The 19,534-nt window shown below is 36.5% G+C and overlaps 1 protein-coding gene across 21 annotated transcripts in view; it reads right to left on the bottom strand.

The window, feature by feature from the left end:
- The window catches only part of LOC110827690 (uncharacterized), a 335,660-nt gene that overhangs the window by 59,202 nt on the left and 256,924 nt on the right, over positions 1 to 19,534 (bottom strand). For 19 of the 21 annotated variants that reach the window (XM_087351718.1, XM_087351723.1, XM_087351722.1 and 16 more), the window contains 6 exons: positions 19,381 to 19,525; positions 18,990 to 19,059; positions 17,780 to 18,904; positions 16,803 to 16,869; positions 12,378 to 12,431; positions 1,400 to 9,979 (listed from right to left, as the gene is read on the bottom strand). In XM_087351718.1, coding sequence (XP_087207844.1) covers positions 1,400 to 9,979; positions 12,378 to 12,431; positions 16,803 to 16,869; positions 17,780 to 18,904; positions 18,990 to 19,059; positions 19,381 to 19,525 — 10,041 coding nt within the window. The remainder of the gene's footprint in view (positions 1 to 1,399; positions 9,980 to 12,377; positions 12,432 to 16,802; positions 16,870 to 17,779; positions 18,905 to 18,989; positions 19,060 to 19,380; positions 19,526 to 19,534) is intronic. The other 2 variants (XM_087351736.1, XM_087351738.1) reach the window with 1 other exon arrangement.

Below are 19,534 nucleotides of genomic sequence, written 5' to 3'. Positions count from 1 at the left end.
GCTTCCTTTGACATTTCTGTTACAGTGAATTCTCTTACAGAATGTTCAGTCTGTGGCTGTTCAATTGTTGCAGTCTCTCTTGTAACAATTTCTGAAATTGCTGCAGAACTCTTTTTCAAACTTGAGGTCATAAGATTCATTATATCTTCCTGAGAAACAGTCTCCTCAGTGATTGCTACTTCACTTGTGGTAACCTTCAATCTAGCAGTGGTTTCATTTAACTGTTCAGGTATAACAACATCAAGACCTTCTTCAGTCACTGCCTCTTGTGTAGTCGCAATTTGTCGAATAACTACCCCAGGTTTAGCTAGTGAATCCACAGGTTTAGCGGTGGCAATAAAATCGCCTATATTTTCTTCAGGCACTACACCTTGAATTACAGCTACTTCCTGAGCTACAACATGTGGATGGGCTTTTGACTCTACAGGGATATCTAGAAAAAAATCTTTTGTTCTATACTGTGCATCAGACTCTTCTATTACTGCCACTTCCCTCACCTCAAATTCTGATTTTGCATGTATCTCTTCCGGCACAAAAGAAGCAGAAAGATTTTTAATGTGCTGCTGGCTTGTCATCACCTGTATAATGGTTGCTTGTTGAGAAAGGAGATTTGAACTAGCTGTTGTTCCTTCTCTTAATTTAGGAAGTGTAAGTTTATTCACTGACTGGCCAGGAATTGATTCCTGTATTACTGCTGCATCATGAGTAACAACATTTGTTGTTGCTTGCATTTCTCTCATTTTGTAGGTCACAGGATTTTCTTCTGCAGTTTGCTGTGAAACTGCTTCGCTAATAGTAACACTTTTGCTCTCTGCAAGAGACACTGTTGCAGATTTTGCTTCAGCATCATATGAAATACTCTCATTCTCAGTTTCATTTTCCGTAATTTCTGGAACTGTAACAGTAACACCCTCCCTCAAGTCATGGCTTACCTGAACAGTATGCTCTTTGGGGACTAATCTTTGAACATCACCTAGACTTTCTTCTGGTCTTATCTCTTGCACAACAGCTGATTCTGCATGCACAAAACCTGCTGCTGCATGTTTAATAGGTATTAATTCTGGTTTAAAATCTGTTTCAGTGTCATGGGGCCTCATCTCTATTATTGTAACTTCACACTTTGTGCCTTCAAAACCTAACTCTGCACTTTTAAATTCAGGGATCACTAATTCATTAAACTTACCTTCCCGCTCACCTGATGTTGCTTCAAATACTAACACTGCCCCACTACTGATGGAATGCCCAACCATAGCATGTTCATGTTGTGTTACATTCTTGTCCCCACTTAATATGGCTACATCTACCCCTGTAATTATCTCCTCCAGTACTAGTGCCTGGTTAGATATTAATTCTACCCTTCCATGTTGTTTTGAAATTTCTGATCCCATTAAATACTCACCCTCTCGATCCTCAGGATGAATTTCTGTTACAAGAAGTTTAGCTTCCTGTTCTTCAAGGGAGATACTGATGGTTTTTGAGGATGGTTTCACCAAATCAGGGAGCATAGATTCCAGCTCTCCAGTGCTAAGTTCAGTTATTACCAGGCTGTGTTGCTGTTGAGGAACAGCTTGTGTTGCTTTACTAGACTCTGGAGCCTGAATATCTAATGGTCCTACCAAATTTTCAGGAAAGATTTCTGTCTTTAAGGCCACTTCTCTTTCTGTTATATCTGGATGAGCTATTTCTTCTTTGGCAACTCCTGTGATGATTTTCATTCCTTCTTTGTCTTGAACCATAACCTCTGTAACAGTGATACTTTGCTCTTCCTGAAATGAAAGTTCTGCACTTGTTGTTTCAGGCTTTGCTTTTGTCTTTAGCAATCCCTCACTTTCCCTTACAATTGCTTCTGCCAACAAAATACTTTCATATGGAAGTTGTTCTAGATTAGCTTGGCCTTTCTGTGGTAACGTATCTAATGTAATTTCTCCAGGAGCAAGGCCTGTAATCACCTCTGTTTGCTGGACTACTTCCTGTCCTAGAACTTCAGGTTGAGCAGTGCGCTCATTTGGTATGTTAACAACCAGGCAAATTCCTTCTTTGTCTTCAGCAACTGTCTGAGTAATAGTTATCCCTCTTTTACCTTCTTCAAACGTTAACTCAGCACTCTTGGTGTCTGGCTTAAACACACTGCTGAACTCGCCTTCACTTTCACTGACAGATGTTTGCATTTGGACAAGGCTTTCCAGTGTCAGATGTTCAGGTTTAGCTACTGCTGTAGATGGTGTCTCACTAATAAGTTGTCCCATACCAAACTCAACAACAACTTCTGTTTTCTCCGCAACTTCTTGGGTAGTAGTGATATCTGGTTTTGCTATTCTCTGCTTAGGGCCTTCAGGTGTCTTGTATTCATCCTCTTTATCTTCTATTAAAACTTCTGAAACTGTTACTACTCTTCCTTCTTCAAACTGAATTTCAGCACTCTTGCCTAAAGGCTTAAATAATTTGTCAAATACACCTTCCTTTTCTTGGACAAGTCCTTCTGAAATGATAAGTCCTTCAACAGCTTCCTGACCTGCTTGAGCTCTCTCTGAAATTGGTGTTGTGTATGTTACATCACAAACATGCATCTGTGGCAAAACTTCACTTAACTGCACAGACTCCTTACTTATCACATCTGGTTGTGCAAGTCTTAGTTTTGGTGCATCTTGAGCCTCAAAGACACCTTCTTTAAGTTCAATATTAACCTGTGTTACATTGATACTTTTTTCTTCCTCAAAGGTAAAGTCTGCACTCTTCTTTACCAAATGCATTTCCTCTTTGAATTCAGATTCATGTTCCCTAATCATTGCTTCAGTCTGCATTATACTCTCATAAGGCAGTGGTTCCAGTGTAGCATTTATTTTTTGAGGTGATTCAATAATAACTTCACCCAAACAGATATCAGCCATCACTTCAGATTTCTGGGCTACTTCTTGTGTGGATAGACCTCGGTGTGCTAATTTCGCCATGGGTGTTTCTGTTATCATAGATTTGTCTTCTTTTTCTTCTGCTGCTACTATTTCAGTTATAATAACACCTTTACCTTCCTCAATTGTTACATCTGCACTCCTTGTGATTGGCTTGAAGGCTCCGGTGAATTCACCTTCATGCTCTTGAACAGCAGCTTCAGTGAGTACAATTCCTTCAAATGGTATAGACTCTGAAATTGCAGAGGCAGTGTAAGGTATGTCCTCTGAAAGTTCCACAATTCCCATTTCTGATAATATCTCTGTTTTTTCTGCAACCTCTTTACCAATAACTTCTGTTTGGGCAACATTGCCTTTTGGTTTCTCTGGTGAAACATAAACAGACTCCTTGTCTTGTGACACCACTTCAGTCACCATCACACTTTTACCCTCATCTAATACCATCTCTGCACTTCTTGTTATTACTTTCTGGTCAGACTTCATTTCTCCTTCCCTTTCACTAACAATGGTTTCATAAAGAAGAAGACTTTCAAATGGAAGCTGCTGAAGTTTGGCAACAAGCTGCTGTTGCTGTAATTCTGCAGCAATATCACCAACACACATTTCAGGAAATATTTCACTTTTCTCAGCCACTTCTCTTCCAAGTATATCTGTCTGTGCTTTCCTTCCTTGTGGCATATTAAGCTTATCAATTTTACCTTCTTTGTCTTCCACAAGGACTTCACTAACAATTTGTACTTTCTTTCCTTCTTCAACAAATATATCAGCTTTATTTGTTGTTGGTTTAAACTTTCCATTAAACTCTGCTTCACTTTCCTGTGCCAGACCTTCAACGACAACCACACTCTGAAGTGTTATCTGACTTGGACGAGCTTGTTCAGAAAGTGGAGTCACACACTCAAGATCCTTTATGGTGAGTTCAGGCATCACCTGTGTCTGTTCAGCTACTTCTTGACTTTCACTAATGTCTGGATAGGCTTTCCTCTCTTTAGGCAGTTCTGGAGCAGTATATAAAAGTTCATGGTCACCCAGTGTAATTTGAGATACAGTAACACTGTGCTCAAGTTCAAATTCCAGCTCTGCTTGCCTGGAATGTGGTTTCTTATTATCACCAAATCTTCCTTCACTCTCAAGAATGGCCCCTTCTGTAAGAATCACACTTTCATATGATAACTGCTCAGAATTAGCCATAGCTGAAACTGGTTTCTCTTGTTTCAGTTCAGTAAAACTGAGGCTTACAATGACTTCTGATTTTTCTGCTACTTCCTGTCCCAGAATATCTGTCAAAGCAATTCTTTCTTTTGGTTTCTCAGGAGCAATGTATTCAGTTTCTCTGTCCCCTGGAATGGTTGTGGTTATTGTCACACCATGACCTTCTTCAAATGTCAGTTCTGCTAATTTACCATCTGGTTTGCTTTGTTCAGACAAATTCCCTTCTTGCTCTTGAATAACTGTATGTGTTTGCACAATACTCTCATATGGCTTCTGCTCTGGCTGAGCTTTAAATGTAGCTGCAACCTGTGATGACAACTGACCTACACTTAGTTCTGTAAGTACCTCTGACTTCTGAGCAACTTCCTGACCAGAAATATCAGGATGAGCAATCCTCTCTTTTGGTTTACCTGGTGTCACAAAGTCTGTTTCTTTGTCTTCTAAGGTCACTTGCATCACTGTTACACTGCGACCCTCCTCAAATGCCAAGTCTGCACTGTGAGTTTCAAGTTTCAACTTTCCCTTAAACTCACCCTCATGTTCCTGGACAGCTGTTTCAGACAAAACAACACCTTCAAATGTCAGTTGTTCTGGATTTGCTTTCACTTGGGAAGGGAATTCCACAACAATATCACCTGTTCTTGCCTCAGGGATAACTTCTGTCTTCTGAGCCACTTCCTGGCCTGATATATCTGGTTTGGCAAATTTGCCCTCAGGTTTTTCAGGAGAAGCACAGCGACCCTCTTTGTCATCAGCAACTACTTCAATAATGGAAATTCCTTTTCCCTCTTCAAATAAGACATCTGCACTCTTGGAGTCAGGTCTGAGACATTCCTTGAACTCTCCTTCACGTTCTCCAGGAGCAGTTTCTGACAGAATTACACTCTGGTATGGCAACTGCTCAGCAATTGCCTGTGCTCGCACTGGGGATTCTCTGAAAAATTTGGAAGCACTACTTTCTGTAATTATCTCTGTTTTCTCTGCCACTTCTTGAGCTGTTATTTCAGGCTTTGCTTTATACTGGTTTGGTTTTTCTGGTGTCACATAAATGTCTTCTTTGTCTTGAACTGTGATATCAGTGATGCTTACTCCAGTTTTAGCATCTTCAAATGAAGTTTCTGCACTCTTTACTTCTGGATGTACAAAGGAATTCAATGGAGCTTCTGCCTCTCCAACTGTTGTAAAACTTTGTTCTGCACTTTGGAAAGGCAGTTGCAGTGTTTCAGCTGTTGCCATTTTTGGAATATCTTCTGGAATAGTACCAACTGTCACTTCTGCTACAACCTCAAACTTCTGTGGTATTTCATGTGGGAACACATCTGGTTGTGCTACTCGTTTCCGCGGAAGTTCTGGTACCAAGTATTTCTCTTCCTTATCTTCTAAAGTGACTTCTGTCACTGTAATTCCCTTCTCTTCCACAAATTCCAGTTTTGCTGCTGTTAAAAATGGTTGCATAGCTCCAGTAAACTTCCCTTCACTTTCCCTCACTGCCAAAATAGTTTGCACAATGCTTTCAAAAGGCAATTGCTCAGGCTTTGCACTAGCAGTCTCTGCTCTCTCCAAAGTAACACTCCCTATACCAACTTCAGTTAGCACCTCAGACTTCTGAGCAACTTCCTGACCAGAAATATCAGGATGAGCAATCCTCTCTTTTGGTTTACCTGGTGTCACAAAGTCTGTTTCTTTGTCTTCTAAGGTCACTTGCATCACTGTTACACTGCGACCCTCCTCAAATGCCAAGTCTGCACTGTGAGTTTCAAGTTTCAACTTTCCCTTAAACTCACCCTCATGTTCCTGGACAGCTGTTTCAGACAAAACAACACCTTCAAATGTCAGTTGTTCTGGATTTGCTTTCACTTGGGAAGGGAATTCCACAACAACATCACCTGTTCTTGCCTCAGGGATAACTTCTGTCTTCTGAGCCACTTCCTGGCCTGATATATCTGGTTTGGCAAATTTGCCCTCAAGTTTTTCAGGAGAAGCACAGCGACCCTCTTTGTCATCAGCAACTACTTCAATAATGGAAATTCCTTTTCCCTCTTCAAATAAGACATCTGCACTCTTGGAGTCAGGTCTGAGACATTCCTTGAACTCTCCTTCACGTTCTCCAGGAGCAGTTTCTGACAGAATTAAACTCTGGTATGGCAACTGCTCAGCAAAAGCCTGTGCACGAACTGGAGATTCTCTAGAAAATTTGTCAATGCTACTTTCTGTAATAATTTCTGTTTTCTCTGCTACATTCTGTCCTACAATCTCGGGTAATGCCTTCATCTCTGTTGGTTTTTCAGGAGTAATTAAATTGCTTTCCTTATCTTCCAGGGTTACTAGAGTAACAGTTATTCCCTGATCTTCTTCAAAACCAGGCTCTGCTTGTTTTGTTTCAGGTTTTACATGATGCATGTATTCACCCTCCTTTTCACGAATTATTGTTTCACTCTGAATAACACTTTGGTACGGTATCTGATCAGGCTTTGCTTCTGCAAAAGTTGGTGTAACTTGTATAATTTCTTTCACACTTTGATCTGCAACCACTTCAGACATAAGTGCCACTCCTTGAGTACTGATGTCAGAGGTTGCATTTCTCTTTTCAGGTGTTTCTTCTGGAGCTAAAGGTTTCTCTTTATCCTGAATTAAAATCTCTGTTACACTCAACACTTGACCTTCTTGAAATATTATTTGAGCTTGTTTTTGATCAGGTTTTAAGTCACTAGTATAATCACCTTCCTTTTCACCAAGAGTAGGTTGTAAAAATATAGCACACTCCAAGCCTTCTTGCATTGGATGTGCTTGTTCTTTTACAGGTGACTGGCGCTTCCAGTCTCCAAGACCCAGGTCTGTTATTACTTCTTGTTTCTCAGCTACTTCTTGCCCAAAAATATCCATGAGTGCTTTACGTTGTTTTGGCAATTCTAAAGCTTCTAGAATGGCTTCCTTATGCTCTGCAACAATTTCTGTTACTGAAATTACTTGCCCTGCATCTATAGAAATGTCAGCTGTCTTTTGACTTGGTTTTATATCAGCAATCAGTTCTCTCTCAACTTCAGCAACTGCTGTTTCAGTCACCAGGAGCTCTTGAAGAGGTTCATTGTCAGGCTTTGCATGTCCATGCATTGGTGAGTCATAGTCCAATTTTCCAAGATGCAAGTCAGGCAGTGTCTCAGACTTGAGAGCAACTTCATGTCCAGGAACGTTGGGTGTAGCTGTAATTAAATTTGGTGTCTTCTCATTAACATAGTCAGATTCCTTGTCATGAGAAAATATTTGCATTACTGACATCTCTGTTAGGTTCTCCACCCATTCCACATTGGCTTGCTTTGTATCAGGTTTCACATCTTTGCTAAATTCTCCTTCTTTCTCGACAATTTGTGAAAGGCTGATCAGCAGACTTTCTAGGGGAGTCTGCTCTGATTTAGCAATGCTCTTGGCTGGAATATCCTCAATTAGTGGTCCTGCAGTGGATTCAGGCCTCACCTCAACTTTAATGGCAACATTCTGTGGAGATATATCTGGCAAAGCAAAACATCCACTAGGAACTTCAGGTCTTGTATATTTAGCTTCTTTGTCCTCAGTAACAATTTCAGTCACTGTCACTCCTTCTGTTTGTAAAACAGTCACATCTACAACCTTATGATCTGGTTTTGACCCTATTTTGTATGTTTTAAGTCCTTCTCCTATAACAGTCTCCTCAACAACCATCTCTTGACAGATTTCCTGGTCCAGTTTTGCAATACCAGACTGTGGTTTCTCTTTTATTAGTTCCTTAGTAAGACCTGCTGGTAGAGTTTCTTCCACAACAATTGAATGCAAAGGATGTGAAGGAACTGTCTTTACTCTGTGTGTTTCTGGTAATTCATGAACAGGGAATTCACCCTCCTGTTCCACTACCTGATTCTGTTCTATACTGATTCCTGTTTGCGGTCTATAAGAAGCCTCCACTTTACATGGTTGAAGCTCTTCTGTCTTCTCAATAATGCCTTCTTTTTCTTGTGTTACAATAAAAGTTATCTGTTTTGTCTCCTGTGTCTCCATTTTGGCAGTTGCTTCATCTGTGCGATATCGCAGAAAGTCAGAAAAATCTGATGGTAAATCTGCTGTCTGGATTTCCGAGACTGTTACTGATTCCTCAGGTCTTATATTTGGTTCAGCACATGCACCTGTCGGTGTTTTTGTTGGTATAAAGTCACCCTCTGATTCCTGGATGACTGACACTGACACATCAGAGACCTCCAGACAAGTAACAGAAGTATCAGCTTGTTTTCCTTGTGGTGTTTCCCCAGCTATGTACTGACCTTCATGTTCTTCAACCATTGTTTGGGTGGTTATAAATGACTCCTGTTGAGTGAAGTCTACACCTGCTGTCTTTTCCTCTTTCACCTTAACAGTGAGATCGTGTTCATGATGCTGTGATTCCACTACACAGATACATATACCCTCAACCACTGTTACATCTTCTGTTGCTTTTGATACTCCAGGCTTTCGCTGAAGTGACAATTCCCCTTCCTTCTCTTGTATATTTAGCTCAGATACAAGTACACTTTCACCAGGCATAACTCCAAGTCCAGCTTGTTGTGAAGGTGGAAGATGCCCTGGAATGTATTCACCTTCCATTTCTGGAGCATTCATTTCATGAGTTGTAAGTTGTTGCTGTGTTATGAAGGTCTTAGTAGCCATTTCTGTAGCCACAAATAGCTCTGGATAATATTTTCCAGGTTTAGTCTCTGCAAACACTTCACTAACTACCAAAGGTTCTGAAGGCGGCACTTGCATTCTTGGTTTTACAGGAGTTGGCTTTAATAGGACATCTAACTTGTCCTCTGATGTTCCTTCTGTCACTTCAGTGATAGATAATCCTTCTTGAGGAATCAAGGATTTATCTGCATGTTGACTTTTAGGCAACTTATCAGCTTTCATGTCACCTTCCTTCAAGGACACTTCAGTTTCAGTTACAGAAGTAGCTTCCATTGAAGATAGGGAAATGGTTGCATGAGTCTTTTGAACTTCTGAAGCATTTTGAATCACACCCATTTTATGATCAGGCATAGTCTCAGTAATAAGAAGACCTTCATTAGACACAATAGTCTTGCTTGCCTCATACATTTCTGGTTTGAATATTGTCTCAAACTCACCTGCTCTTGCATGGACATCATGTTCTGTCACCTGGTAAGGTTCAACAGTATCAAGACTTGGTGCTGCCTCTGCACCTTCAGGAAGAATTCTCTGCATTGTACTTTGTTCACGTTCTTCTGCTTCTACTTGCTGTTTTGATATGGCTGTGTGTGTTATCAGACTGATTTTAACTTGCTCCTGTATCACTTTACCATCTGTGATTATCTCCGTAACAATACCTGCAGGTACAGTTTCAGCCAAATGTATGGGAGAGTTGATAAGAGTAAGCCCTTTAAAAGATTTCACTGAAAAGGGTTTCAGTTCCTCTACATGCTCCTCATCAATTACTTCCTCTTCAGTATCTGGTTGCCTGGCCCTTATTGTTTTCTTCACCTTCCTTTTACTTCCTCCCACAATCTCAACCTCTACCTCTACTTCTTCTGACTCCTGCTTCAAAATTTTCTTTTTTTTCTGTCTTCGTATTTCACCACCCTTCGATTTTTCTATGATGATCAGCTCTTCTTCATCCTGTTCCTCTTCCTGCACCTTTCTCTGACTTGTTTTGACCTGTTCCTCCTTGGGTTGTGTGACAATTGCAAGGGACTGCTCTGTGACCACCTCTTGCTCATTTAAAGGTAATTCTGTAATAGTAACTCCCTCTTCCCTATCAAGATGTTTCAAAGGCTTGTGTTCTTGTGGTTTGGATGCAGCAGTCCCAGATGCTGTGCGTAGGTGGTCTGTTTCTTCGAGGGTTTCTGTGAAAGTATGTCAATGTAAATGTGTCATTTGGACTTGTTTTGTGAAACAATGTCATTAATTAAACCAACCATACCGAAAGTCAATGAAAAAAAGAAAGAAATTTAAGAGATACTTCTATATGTTTCAGGTTAAACTTCATCATATTAGTATAGGGGAAAAACCCCTGTACTATGAAGCTGCTGGCCAGACTTTAAAAGTGCGGTGAACAGTTTAGTGGAATGCTACTGAGGTGCACCACCAGCTGGATCCCATGTAAACAGTGACACATGGTTGATAAAAGTAAATAACAAATTTCTCTTATGCCAGATACTTTTCAAAAGAATATTACACCTTGACATCTTCAGCTGACCAGGCAACACACACAAGTATCAATGACTATCCCATGGCTGATTTTAATTTCAAGTCATCCATAATCCAGGATACACATGACAACTAATAAATGATTGAAATGTGTGTACTAATTATGGACACTACATATCCATGTTTTGTTTAGTTTAAGGCAGTACCATGCTTTAAACCAGTCAGTGGCAACTGTTTCATAAGTTGAGAAAACAGTCTGAATGCTGTATTACTGTAAAGCATTTGGAATGATCTAGAAGCGTTTTAAATAGCATGTTAATGTGAGGCAACAGTACACAGGTTTAAGTGCTACATTAATGTGAAGCATTTGGATTGTGCTATAAGTCTTCAAGACTGTGTTAATGTCAAGCAACAGTATACACTAGTGTAAAATGATTGGAATGTTCTGTTAATGAATAAGACTGAGTTCTGAAACACTTTCAGTACTGTGATGACGTGAAGCAGATTTATGTTACTGTACAGAAAAAGCATCCATGTTGAAGCGGTCAAACCAGAAGTGCCAAAGCATGTATCAGTATGTTAGTGTTCTGAAGTAATAGAGAGTAGAAGAGACAGTGAAAGAAGTTGGAGACAGATTGCTACAAGAATTATCTTGCTAAGATGTTAAGAGCTTCAACAGAAGTTCTATTGGACAGTCAGATTATAGATTACAGTATATACATCTGAAAAACACAAAAATAAATAACAGAGACAATACAACACCCCGTGATAAAAACTACTCTAAAAAGGGGAAAAAAGAAAAAAGAAAATGCAAGGGATATATTTAAAACATAAAACTTGAATGGTAAGATATGGTTTCCCTTTATTGTAAGTAATTATTATACAATTCAATTAGATATCTGACACTTCTGTAAACCATTTCAAAACATTTTGCTACACAAAAATATGATCTGCGCTACAAAAAATAATCAAGCAATAACCACATCAAAAATTTTGTTCTACCAAGAAAAATTAAACCCTTCTATAAATATCTGTTATACACAATATAAGACCCAGCTTTATGCTCATTTTAACTATCAGCAAAGTATTGTAAACTGAGTTATACCAAATACTCACCTCTTCTTCAAATGATAATAAAAGTGCAAACATAATCCTCTCAATTCTTAAAATGAAGCCACACAAAAGCAGCAGCAAGCAAATATTAACAAGGCATAAATACGCAAAAGTGTGTTCATGTTACAATTATAGTAAGTGTCAGTGTTTCTTTGTGTTATGGAGGTCAAACCAGTAGATCATTAAATTATAAGGCTGCAGACAAACTAAATGACAGAGTTGAAAAATGAAACTGGAAAAGAAGATAGATAGAAGTAAATAAGCAACAACAATCACACTTCAGCCTCTGAGAACTAAACTACACTAAAAACTATGACTAAATTTTTATCAATCTCAATCTACTCTAAATTCATTTTCTGTAACTCATAATTTATCAGATAGGAAAGAATTGAAGTTGTATTAATGATTTGGTGAGAATTGCATCAAGTAGTACGTGAGATATGCACATTCTGCAGAAAGAAAGTAATGTAATGCTTTTCTAAAACTGTTAGTGCCAAGGAAATAAATCACTTATATAAATTAAATGCTGCAAAATAATATCAATTAATTGTATACACTGATATTACCATATTTTAGTGACATTTTTTAATGTTACTTAATACTTAAAATACTATCAATTAACATAATAAATGCACATTATTATTAAATTCATGTCCTTGAAATGTGTTGGTAAAATGTACTAAAACTACAATTTCATTAAACATAATAACATAATCTTTCGCAGTGATAGGAATATTAGTAGATGCCTAATGTATTTACCTTATTCTGATGTAATGATTAGCTATATCACACCAACAAAATTTTGAAAATTGCAAATGAGTTGATCTATTTTGGTGTGTGAGCTTACACACTATTGTTCCCAGTCTAGTTGAAGTTTGTAATATATAGTATTTCAGCCTTTTTATCATGCAGAAATCATAATTTACTGATAGGCATTTAAGGGATTCTAATATCAATAAATACATGTGTGCTTTATCAAACCTTCTGTTTCCGCCTCGTGCTTTGTCCTGGCCTTCTTTGTTACCTTCTTTGTCTCTGAAATATCAAAATTACCAACAATATGTAAGAGAACTTTCTAATCAACCAGATGTAACATAGTGGACCTTCAGTAGTACAATGTTTCATTCTATATTTGTAGTTCTAACCACAACTATAAATGATGTTTGTTATGTATTTTGTACACATTAACTTAGTAGTCACAGACTTCTCATTCTGTCCACAATGTACAGAGTGTCAGGATGTCTTTTTACTTTACTTGTAACAGTAATTTAATGCAAGGAATAAAATTATATTAGAACCATTATTTTGTATAGGAATAACTTTATAATTTAGATCCATTATTTGACCATGTTTATTATCATCCAGAAATACAGATTTTAATATTAGTAAACACGATACAGCACAAGCTGATGGATGCAATATATTAATTCTTTTCTTGCTTCTTGCCAATTACCAGGTAGATTAAACCAAGAACAAAACTAGAAAATCAAGTTTCCTAACTATTCTTTTGTGGCTTCAGCACATCTGATTGGTCCAAAGAAGTCCTTGTTCACTGTTTTTGCAAACATCATGCTTCCCGGTGCTCAGTCCCATGTTACATATATAGAAATATTTCAGACATTTAAAACTGTCAGTTGTGAATGTAATGAAGGATGAACATTTTCATTAGTTGAGATAATGAAAATTTTACAGAATGATACATTTATGGCTAAAAAGTTTGACTAATACCAAAAATATGTGAAAACACAGACTTGTTCAGGGCATTCTGCTATAACTACCTTAAGAATCCTATGAAAATAATATTATTGCCTTCACTTATACAAGAGCTACTTCTCTTGTAGCCTTAGATATGAAAACTAAAAAATTATTATATTCTGTGGACTGAGAAGCATTTGTGGAGTTTTTTTTTTATAAAATACAATAATATGGAGAATCAAGGATAACTGTTTTTAAACTTGATAGTTATTTTATTTTTTGCACATACTCAAACCAAACACCAAGTTTCTTACCATTTTGGTCTATGAAAGGAGCAAAAAAACACAGAAAAAGAAAACTGTTTGGATAACTTGAAGGTGTGATACAGTAGAATAGCTTCAGCTTACTTTCTTACGTAAATTTCTGTCTTTCATATTCAAATGCACTTTTATACCAAATTAAAATTTTATTGCATATAATTATAACAGAAGCATATATATTTTTAAACATTAGTCACATTATCTGCATTACTTCTAAAAACAAAAATATTAAATTTACAGGGGAAAATATAGCTTCTATTTGCTAATAAAATTAATTTGTTAGTCCACACTGCTAACTCATATAGATGTACACAAAATGAAATAACAACCCTCTTTGTATTAAATTCATTTGGGAAATATCTGGAAGTGAACTAACAACACTTTCATTGACAGAGTTCTATGATTATATGCACAATATCTATAGATCAAACTAATTTAATTCACATAAACACAAAATCAACTATCACACACAGCATGTAGTGTTTAAATATATCAAGTGATACAATGGCATGGAATACAAATTAAAGTTGTTTTAAGATAATGTAATTCAACTTCAATAAAATTAAAGAATACTTACTACATATCTTACTGAGTTCAGTTGTTTATTTACTTTATCTGCAATCTGATAGAGAGGTGTCAAGAACTTTTCTGTATGTACTTGTTTAAAATTAATTTTTCAGTAGTAATAAACACAGTGATCCTCTCACTACAGGCCATGGTCTTTCAGTGATAAAACCATCAATTATGAACTGATGGTGATCAAATGTTGTAGAAACATACCCCAGTTTTTCTGAAACTCAATTCTTTTCCATATTTAACTCTACCAGATTCTTTTTATATTATATACTGAAGGGTAAGGTCTGCATGAACAAGCCTCATACCATCAACAAACTCAAAGAAATCCAAGGGGAAATTGCAACCATTGCTGCAGAAAAGTTACAATGTATATTCACCAGGGGCAAACACTTTCAGCACTTTATGTGATGAGATGCAGTTTTAGAATAACTGAAGTATCTACCTGTAACACTGCTCATCATTAATGCAAAACTAGTGGTTTTACTGCTGAAGAACTGTAGCCCCTAATGAGAGGTCACTTAGTATATACTTATATGCCTTTGTCAATTTAAAGAAAAGAGTAAGACACAACAAAATGCTGTTTCCATTAGTATAAAAAGATGCAGAAATATGTTTCATCCATGTTTACAGCATTAATTTTCATGCTGCATATATCAATCCTTGTGGTATATTTTTCTTATAAGTAATATTATTTAATAAATCCATTTGCATTTACCAGGGAATCACTTATGCATTTTCTTTTACTTTATACAGGAATTTTTAAAAAGAAGAAACAATAAGAAATGTGCAAGGAATATGTTCTCTGCTTCATCCCAAGACTATCTAAAATACTCAACATAAAGTACTTACACATAACGGGACAGGAATTATGTCAACTCATTAGTTCTATAAACATTAAAGTTATGTGTAAAGTGTAGTATTTCATTAAGCTATTTTAATTCAAAGATATATAAATATACATGGTAATTGCACAGTATGGGCATTTATACCAACATGTGTTAACTATTATGGTATGTATGATGAGCATTTATTGAATGCAAATATATTAGCAATGCAGTCTGAGACTTTAAAATTATATATATATATATATATATATATATATATATATATATATATATATATATATATGTATAATCCTTGTTTCAGCATAGAAATACAATGTGGCCAATTCATTTTCTCAGGCCACCAACGCAAATCTTCATTGGGAAGCATGGAGTTTACAATTACTTTGCTTAATTTTGAAATAACTCCCATAATACAGCTTTAAGAGTTAATAACCTTTATACAGCTTTAAGAGTTAAGATCCAAATAAAGACTTTATTAACAACTAACATAAACCAAGTTTATTCTGTGACATTAAAAGACCTGGATAGTTACAATAGTCAGGGGTACATATGAGAAGAAAAGAATTTTATAGGAAAATGACAAGAGACTACATCAGGTACATTTCAAACATTGCAGATATTTACAATGAGATGATATGAACATATGGATCAATATCAATTCTTTCTCTTTATATGGTATGTCTGTCTAGCCTTCCCTTTTTCATTTCTTACAAACCTATTACCTGATAAAAGTCCTCCCATCCCTGGCCATCATATAGAGTTTTCTTCAATTTATTTCAGGAATTCTCCAAAATATCTTTGGCATTATGATTTGTGAAACAAGTAAGCAATGGTTATTACTTCAATTAAGAATGTTTATAAAATGTGCTGAATTTAAAGCTCTACAGAATGAAAAATATATTTATTGTACAGCACAAAGAGAATCACAAGAACTTTGTATGAAAATGAGGTTATTTATGACAATAATAAAAGATAATCTGATCATTGGTCCATAACTGTCAAACAATTTAAATCCAGAGATTTCATAACAACAAACTGTAAAGACATTTCTGGAGGATTGAATAATTAAAGTGGAAATTTGCATTCAATAAAAATGTCTTCATGACATATATAGGTTTGGAATGTCAGTGTTACATAACTTAAAGCTGAGTATAAAAGGATTATCACAAACATTGGAATAGCTTTAGTGCTTATATTAGAGTTCTACTGGCATATATTGCTAGTAGCCAGGAAAACAGTCTCAGAACCAGCACACACAATATTAGTAATGCAATGCACTGGGACAATACACACTTCTTGAAGTTGGGAAGGAACATGCACACAGATCCATCATCAGGTTCCCGTGCTGTTAAAACAAAACAAACTTGACAGTCATAATTATATCTATATTAACATCAAAACACATAGCTTTGTAGACAATTCATTAACTACATTACAAACAAAATATTTTTATTCTGGAGAACATATTATAAGAAACATCCAGTGTTGCAATGAAAGATAGCACTGGATATCTACTTTAAAAAAACTTAAGTGTTCATAAATATAAATTATTAAGCAAAAACTTCTTTAATTTTAATGGTAATATTGTAATTTCATACAGAGCATAAGTGTTAGCATTACAGTAATAAATTAAAGTGGAACAAAACTTAAGTTGCCATCACACAACATACTCTTATGACGCTATTACACAATGGTACCATAAGCATTACATAATTTCAGTTACATCAATACAGTGCCTGCCATCTGTCACTATTTTGTAAAATTGTATGTACAAATATTTTGGAAGCTATAAAGAAAAATCACATGAACTAAACAATGGCTTAAATTTAATGACACTGTAGCTAATGTTTAAATCAAGACAATAATAATAATAAACATATAGTTCTGCACTTTTAAAAATCATGCCTATATTTATAAACACTACTGTGCTATCTCCAGTGCCTTATGCCATATTAACAAGTACTTCATACCTTGGAAATACACTTCTGCTTGTTCCGTGACTTCCACCTTCTCTGTTGATGAGTCTTTGGTAACAACCTGTCAAATTTACTTCCATTAAAACAAATACAAATATAAAACCTAAACATAAAATACAGGTTACATCCTTCTATTTGAGTGTTTGAATGCAACCTATAGAAGGAATGTCCTTTGCTGGGAATCAAAATTTAATAGAGGTTACTACTAGTTAAATGGTGGTGTGATTGTACATTCAGATATACTCACACTGCATTTCTGTACAATTGCATGCAAGAGGATAAGGAAAGTATGGGTATGATTGCAATCCAGTTAGCAGATGTGATGCTGAATAGACCAGTATGTTTATACTCATCAAAAGATTAAGGGCATTAAAATATGGCTTATGATCCTCAAGAAGAAAATGTGGCTGTTTTAAATATCACTGTTTTATATTAAAGTAGAAAGTGTAACCAATAACAACTGCTGTTGAATGTTAATATTCAATGACTGATTTAGTGAAAGTCTAAGATTATGCACATTATTAAGTAAAGTTTCCTGTTCCATTTAAACTGATAACAAAGAAGCTATAATGTGCTGCTAAAGATCTGCCATAGTGACCTGGTATCATCATGTGAGGACATTTCCTAGACACTGCCCACTGCCTGCAGTTGAGATTATATCTACAAAGTTTTGGAGTCTAGTTCTGTCTCTGTCTTCAAATAAAAAAATATGGAAGAGAAAATACATATTCATTTAAGCCTGTTAAACATAGCTGATCAATGTGATATCTGAGAGATTCTCATTACAGTAAAGATTACAATGATTTCAGCCTTAAAGGTGGAGACATCATATTTCTCATAAACATTATCTACTTATAAGTCCATAGTGTCACAACCAAGAACAAAATCATCATCAAAGCTAATCCTTGTTCTGAACCCAGTAACACTAACAGATTCAACTTCCAAACAGTAATATTTAATTCATAACTGACCTGGGTTGCCTCTGAAGTCTCCCATGCATGAGGTCTGAAATCTTCAGGAGCAAAGTGCATAATAACCTCTTCAACTGCAGCATGTCTTAGCTCCACCATGCGCATAAAGGCTCGGAAGCCAACAGTAGCAGCCACAAGATCTTCATCAGCAGTTGACTCTTCAGTAAGAACTTGGGAAATGAGTGCGCCTTGCCCCTCACGTTCCACCAACTGAACCATCGCTGACTGTGCTTCAGGAGTACGCAATGCAGGGAAATGGTCGGCTTCATACAGTGTTGTAATTTCATTGACTGACACACCTTGTCTCACCAAAAAACCAATCTGTGCTAGTTCACGCAGAGGAGATTCTCCAGGACCAAATTCCTTGGCTCTCACAAATTTCATTAGCTCTTCCACTTCTGTGGCCATTTTGGTTTCTTCCACCTCAAGAATTTCTTCTGCAGTCAAGGTTTTTACTTCAGTTACAAATGCAATCTCTTTCACTGCAGGTTTCTTTTCTGGTTTTGCACGTCTTGTCTTAGGTTTCTTCTCCTGTAGTTCCTTTATAGTTGCTTCAGACTGAATATCTGAAACAATGACTGATTCCTGAATGGGCAACAATGCCTCTGCCTTTTTAATTGGTCTGTCCTGTTTGAATTCCTCAACTGTTGATTCAGATTGAACTTCTGATATTGTAACAGTCTTTTGTCCAGAAATCTTCCTAACAGCCTTTTCTTCTATTAGTTCCTCCTTGAAGTCTTCGACAGTGGACTCAGATGTGATCTGCGAAACACTCACTGACTCCCGTGTTGACATAATCTTTTGAGCCTTCCCTTCTTCTTTAATCTGCACAAACTCCATAACCTGCCCTTCATCCTGAACTTCAGATATAGTGACTGGTTGTTGGACTGGAGATGTGCTTGTAGCAATTTTCCGGAGTTTTGTTCGTTTGGATCTAAAATCTTCCACTGCATCCACAGGTTTTGTTTCAGATACTGTAACAGGCTCTTGGACAGGCACAATTTCCTTAGCTTTCTCTTGTGGTTTCTCTAACTTCTCAGTAATATCATCATCAATCTTCTTGCAGGAGGCTACTGCAGATACCGAAACAGAGTCTTGAATAGACAACACCCTCTCTGCCTGGACCTGTCAGTAAAATAAGATCACAGTTAGTTTCATATCAAGAGAGGGCAGATGAATATTAATAATAAAGTAAAAAGATTAGCTTTACCTTTTCAGCTTTTTCAGAAAACTGTGTGGTGGATTCAAGTATTTGAACTTCTTGAACATCTGCAGTTTCCCTGAAAATTAAAGTCCATTGTTCATTAAATTTTATATTCTGGGTCCCTACAGTGAAGAAATGAAGTAAACATTTTAAAGCCTACGTAATAATCAAAACTGTCACTAAAATGCCTCTGACCAAATAAACTAAGCAATTATTTCAATATATTTCTATTTTCAGTTTGTCTTAAACACAAAACAAATATTTGTAAATATTCCATTTCCTCCTTAAATCAACTTCTTGACTTTCATAACATAAACACTGAATGAACAAATATTCACTTTAGTTTTCAAATTTATATAAACTGTTAAGTCACTTTCAGTCAGCAATTGTGCACTACCTTCCCAATTCATAAGCATAAACTCCCTTCTTCTTACGCCTCTCCTCACGTTTCTTTTCTATCACTGCTCTTTCCAATTTAACCTTCTCTCTTTCCTCATGGGCTTGCTGAATAGCAAGTTCCCTCTTACGCTCCACTGGCAGTTCTACAAAAG

The sequence above is a fragment of the Zootermopsis nevadensis genome, unplaced genomic scaffold, assembly GCF_977971745.1.
Source record: "Zootermopsis nevadensis isolate Lab colony 2312 unplaced genomic scaffold, Znev_1.0 Znev_ptg000020l, whole genome shotgun sequence".
NCBI classification, from domain to species: Eukaryota; Metazoa; Arthropoda; class Insecta; order Blattodea; family Termopsidae; genus Zootermopsis; species Zootermopsis nevadensis.
Note: the sequence above shows the minus strand (reverse complement) of the source record. Positions and strands in the feature narration are given on the sequence as shown.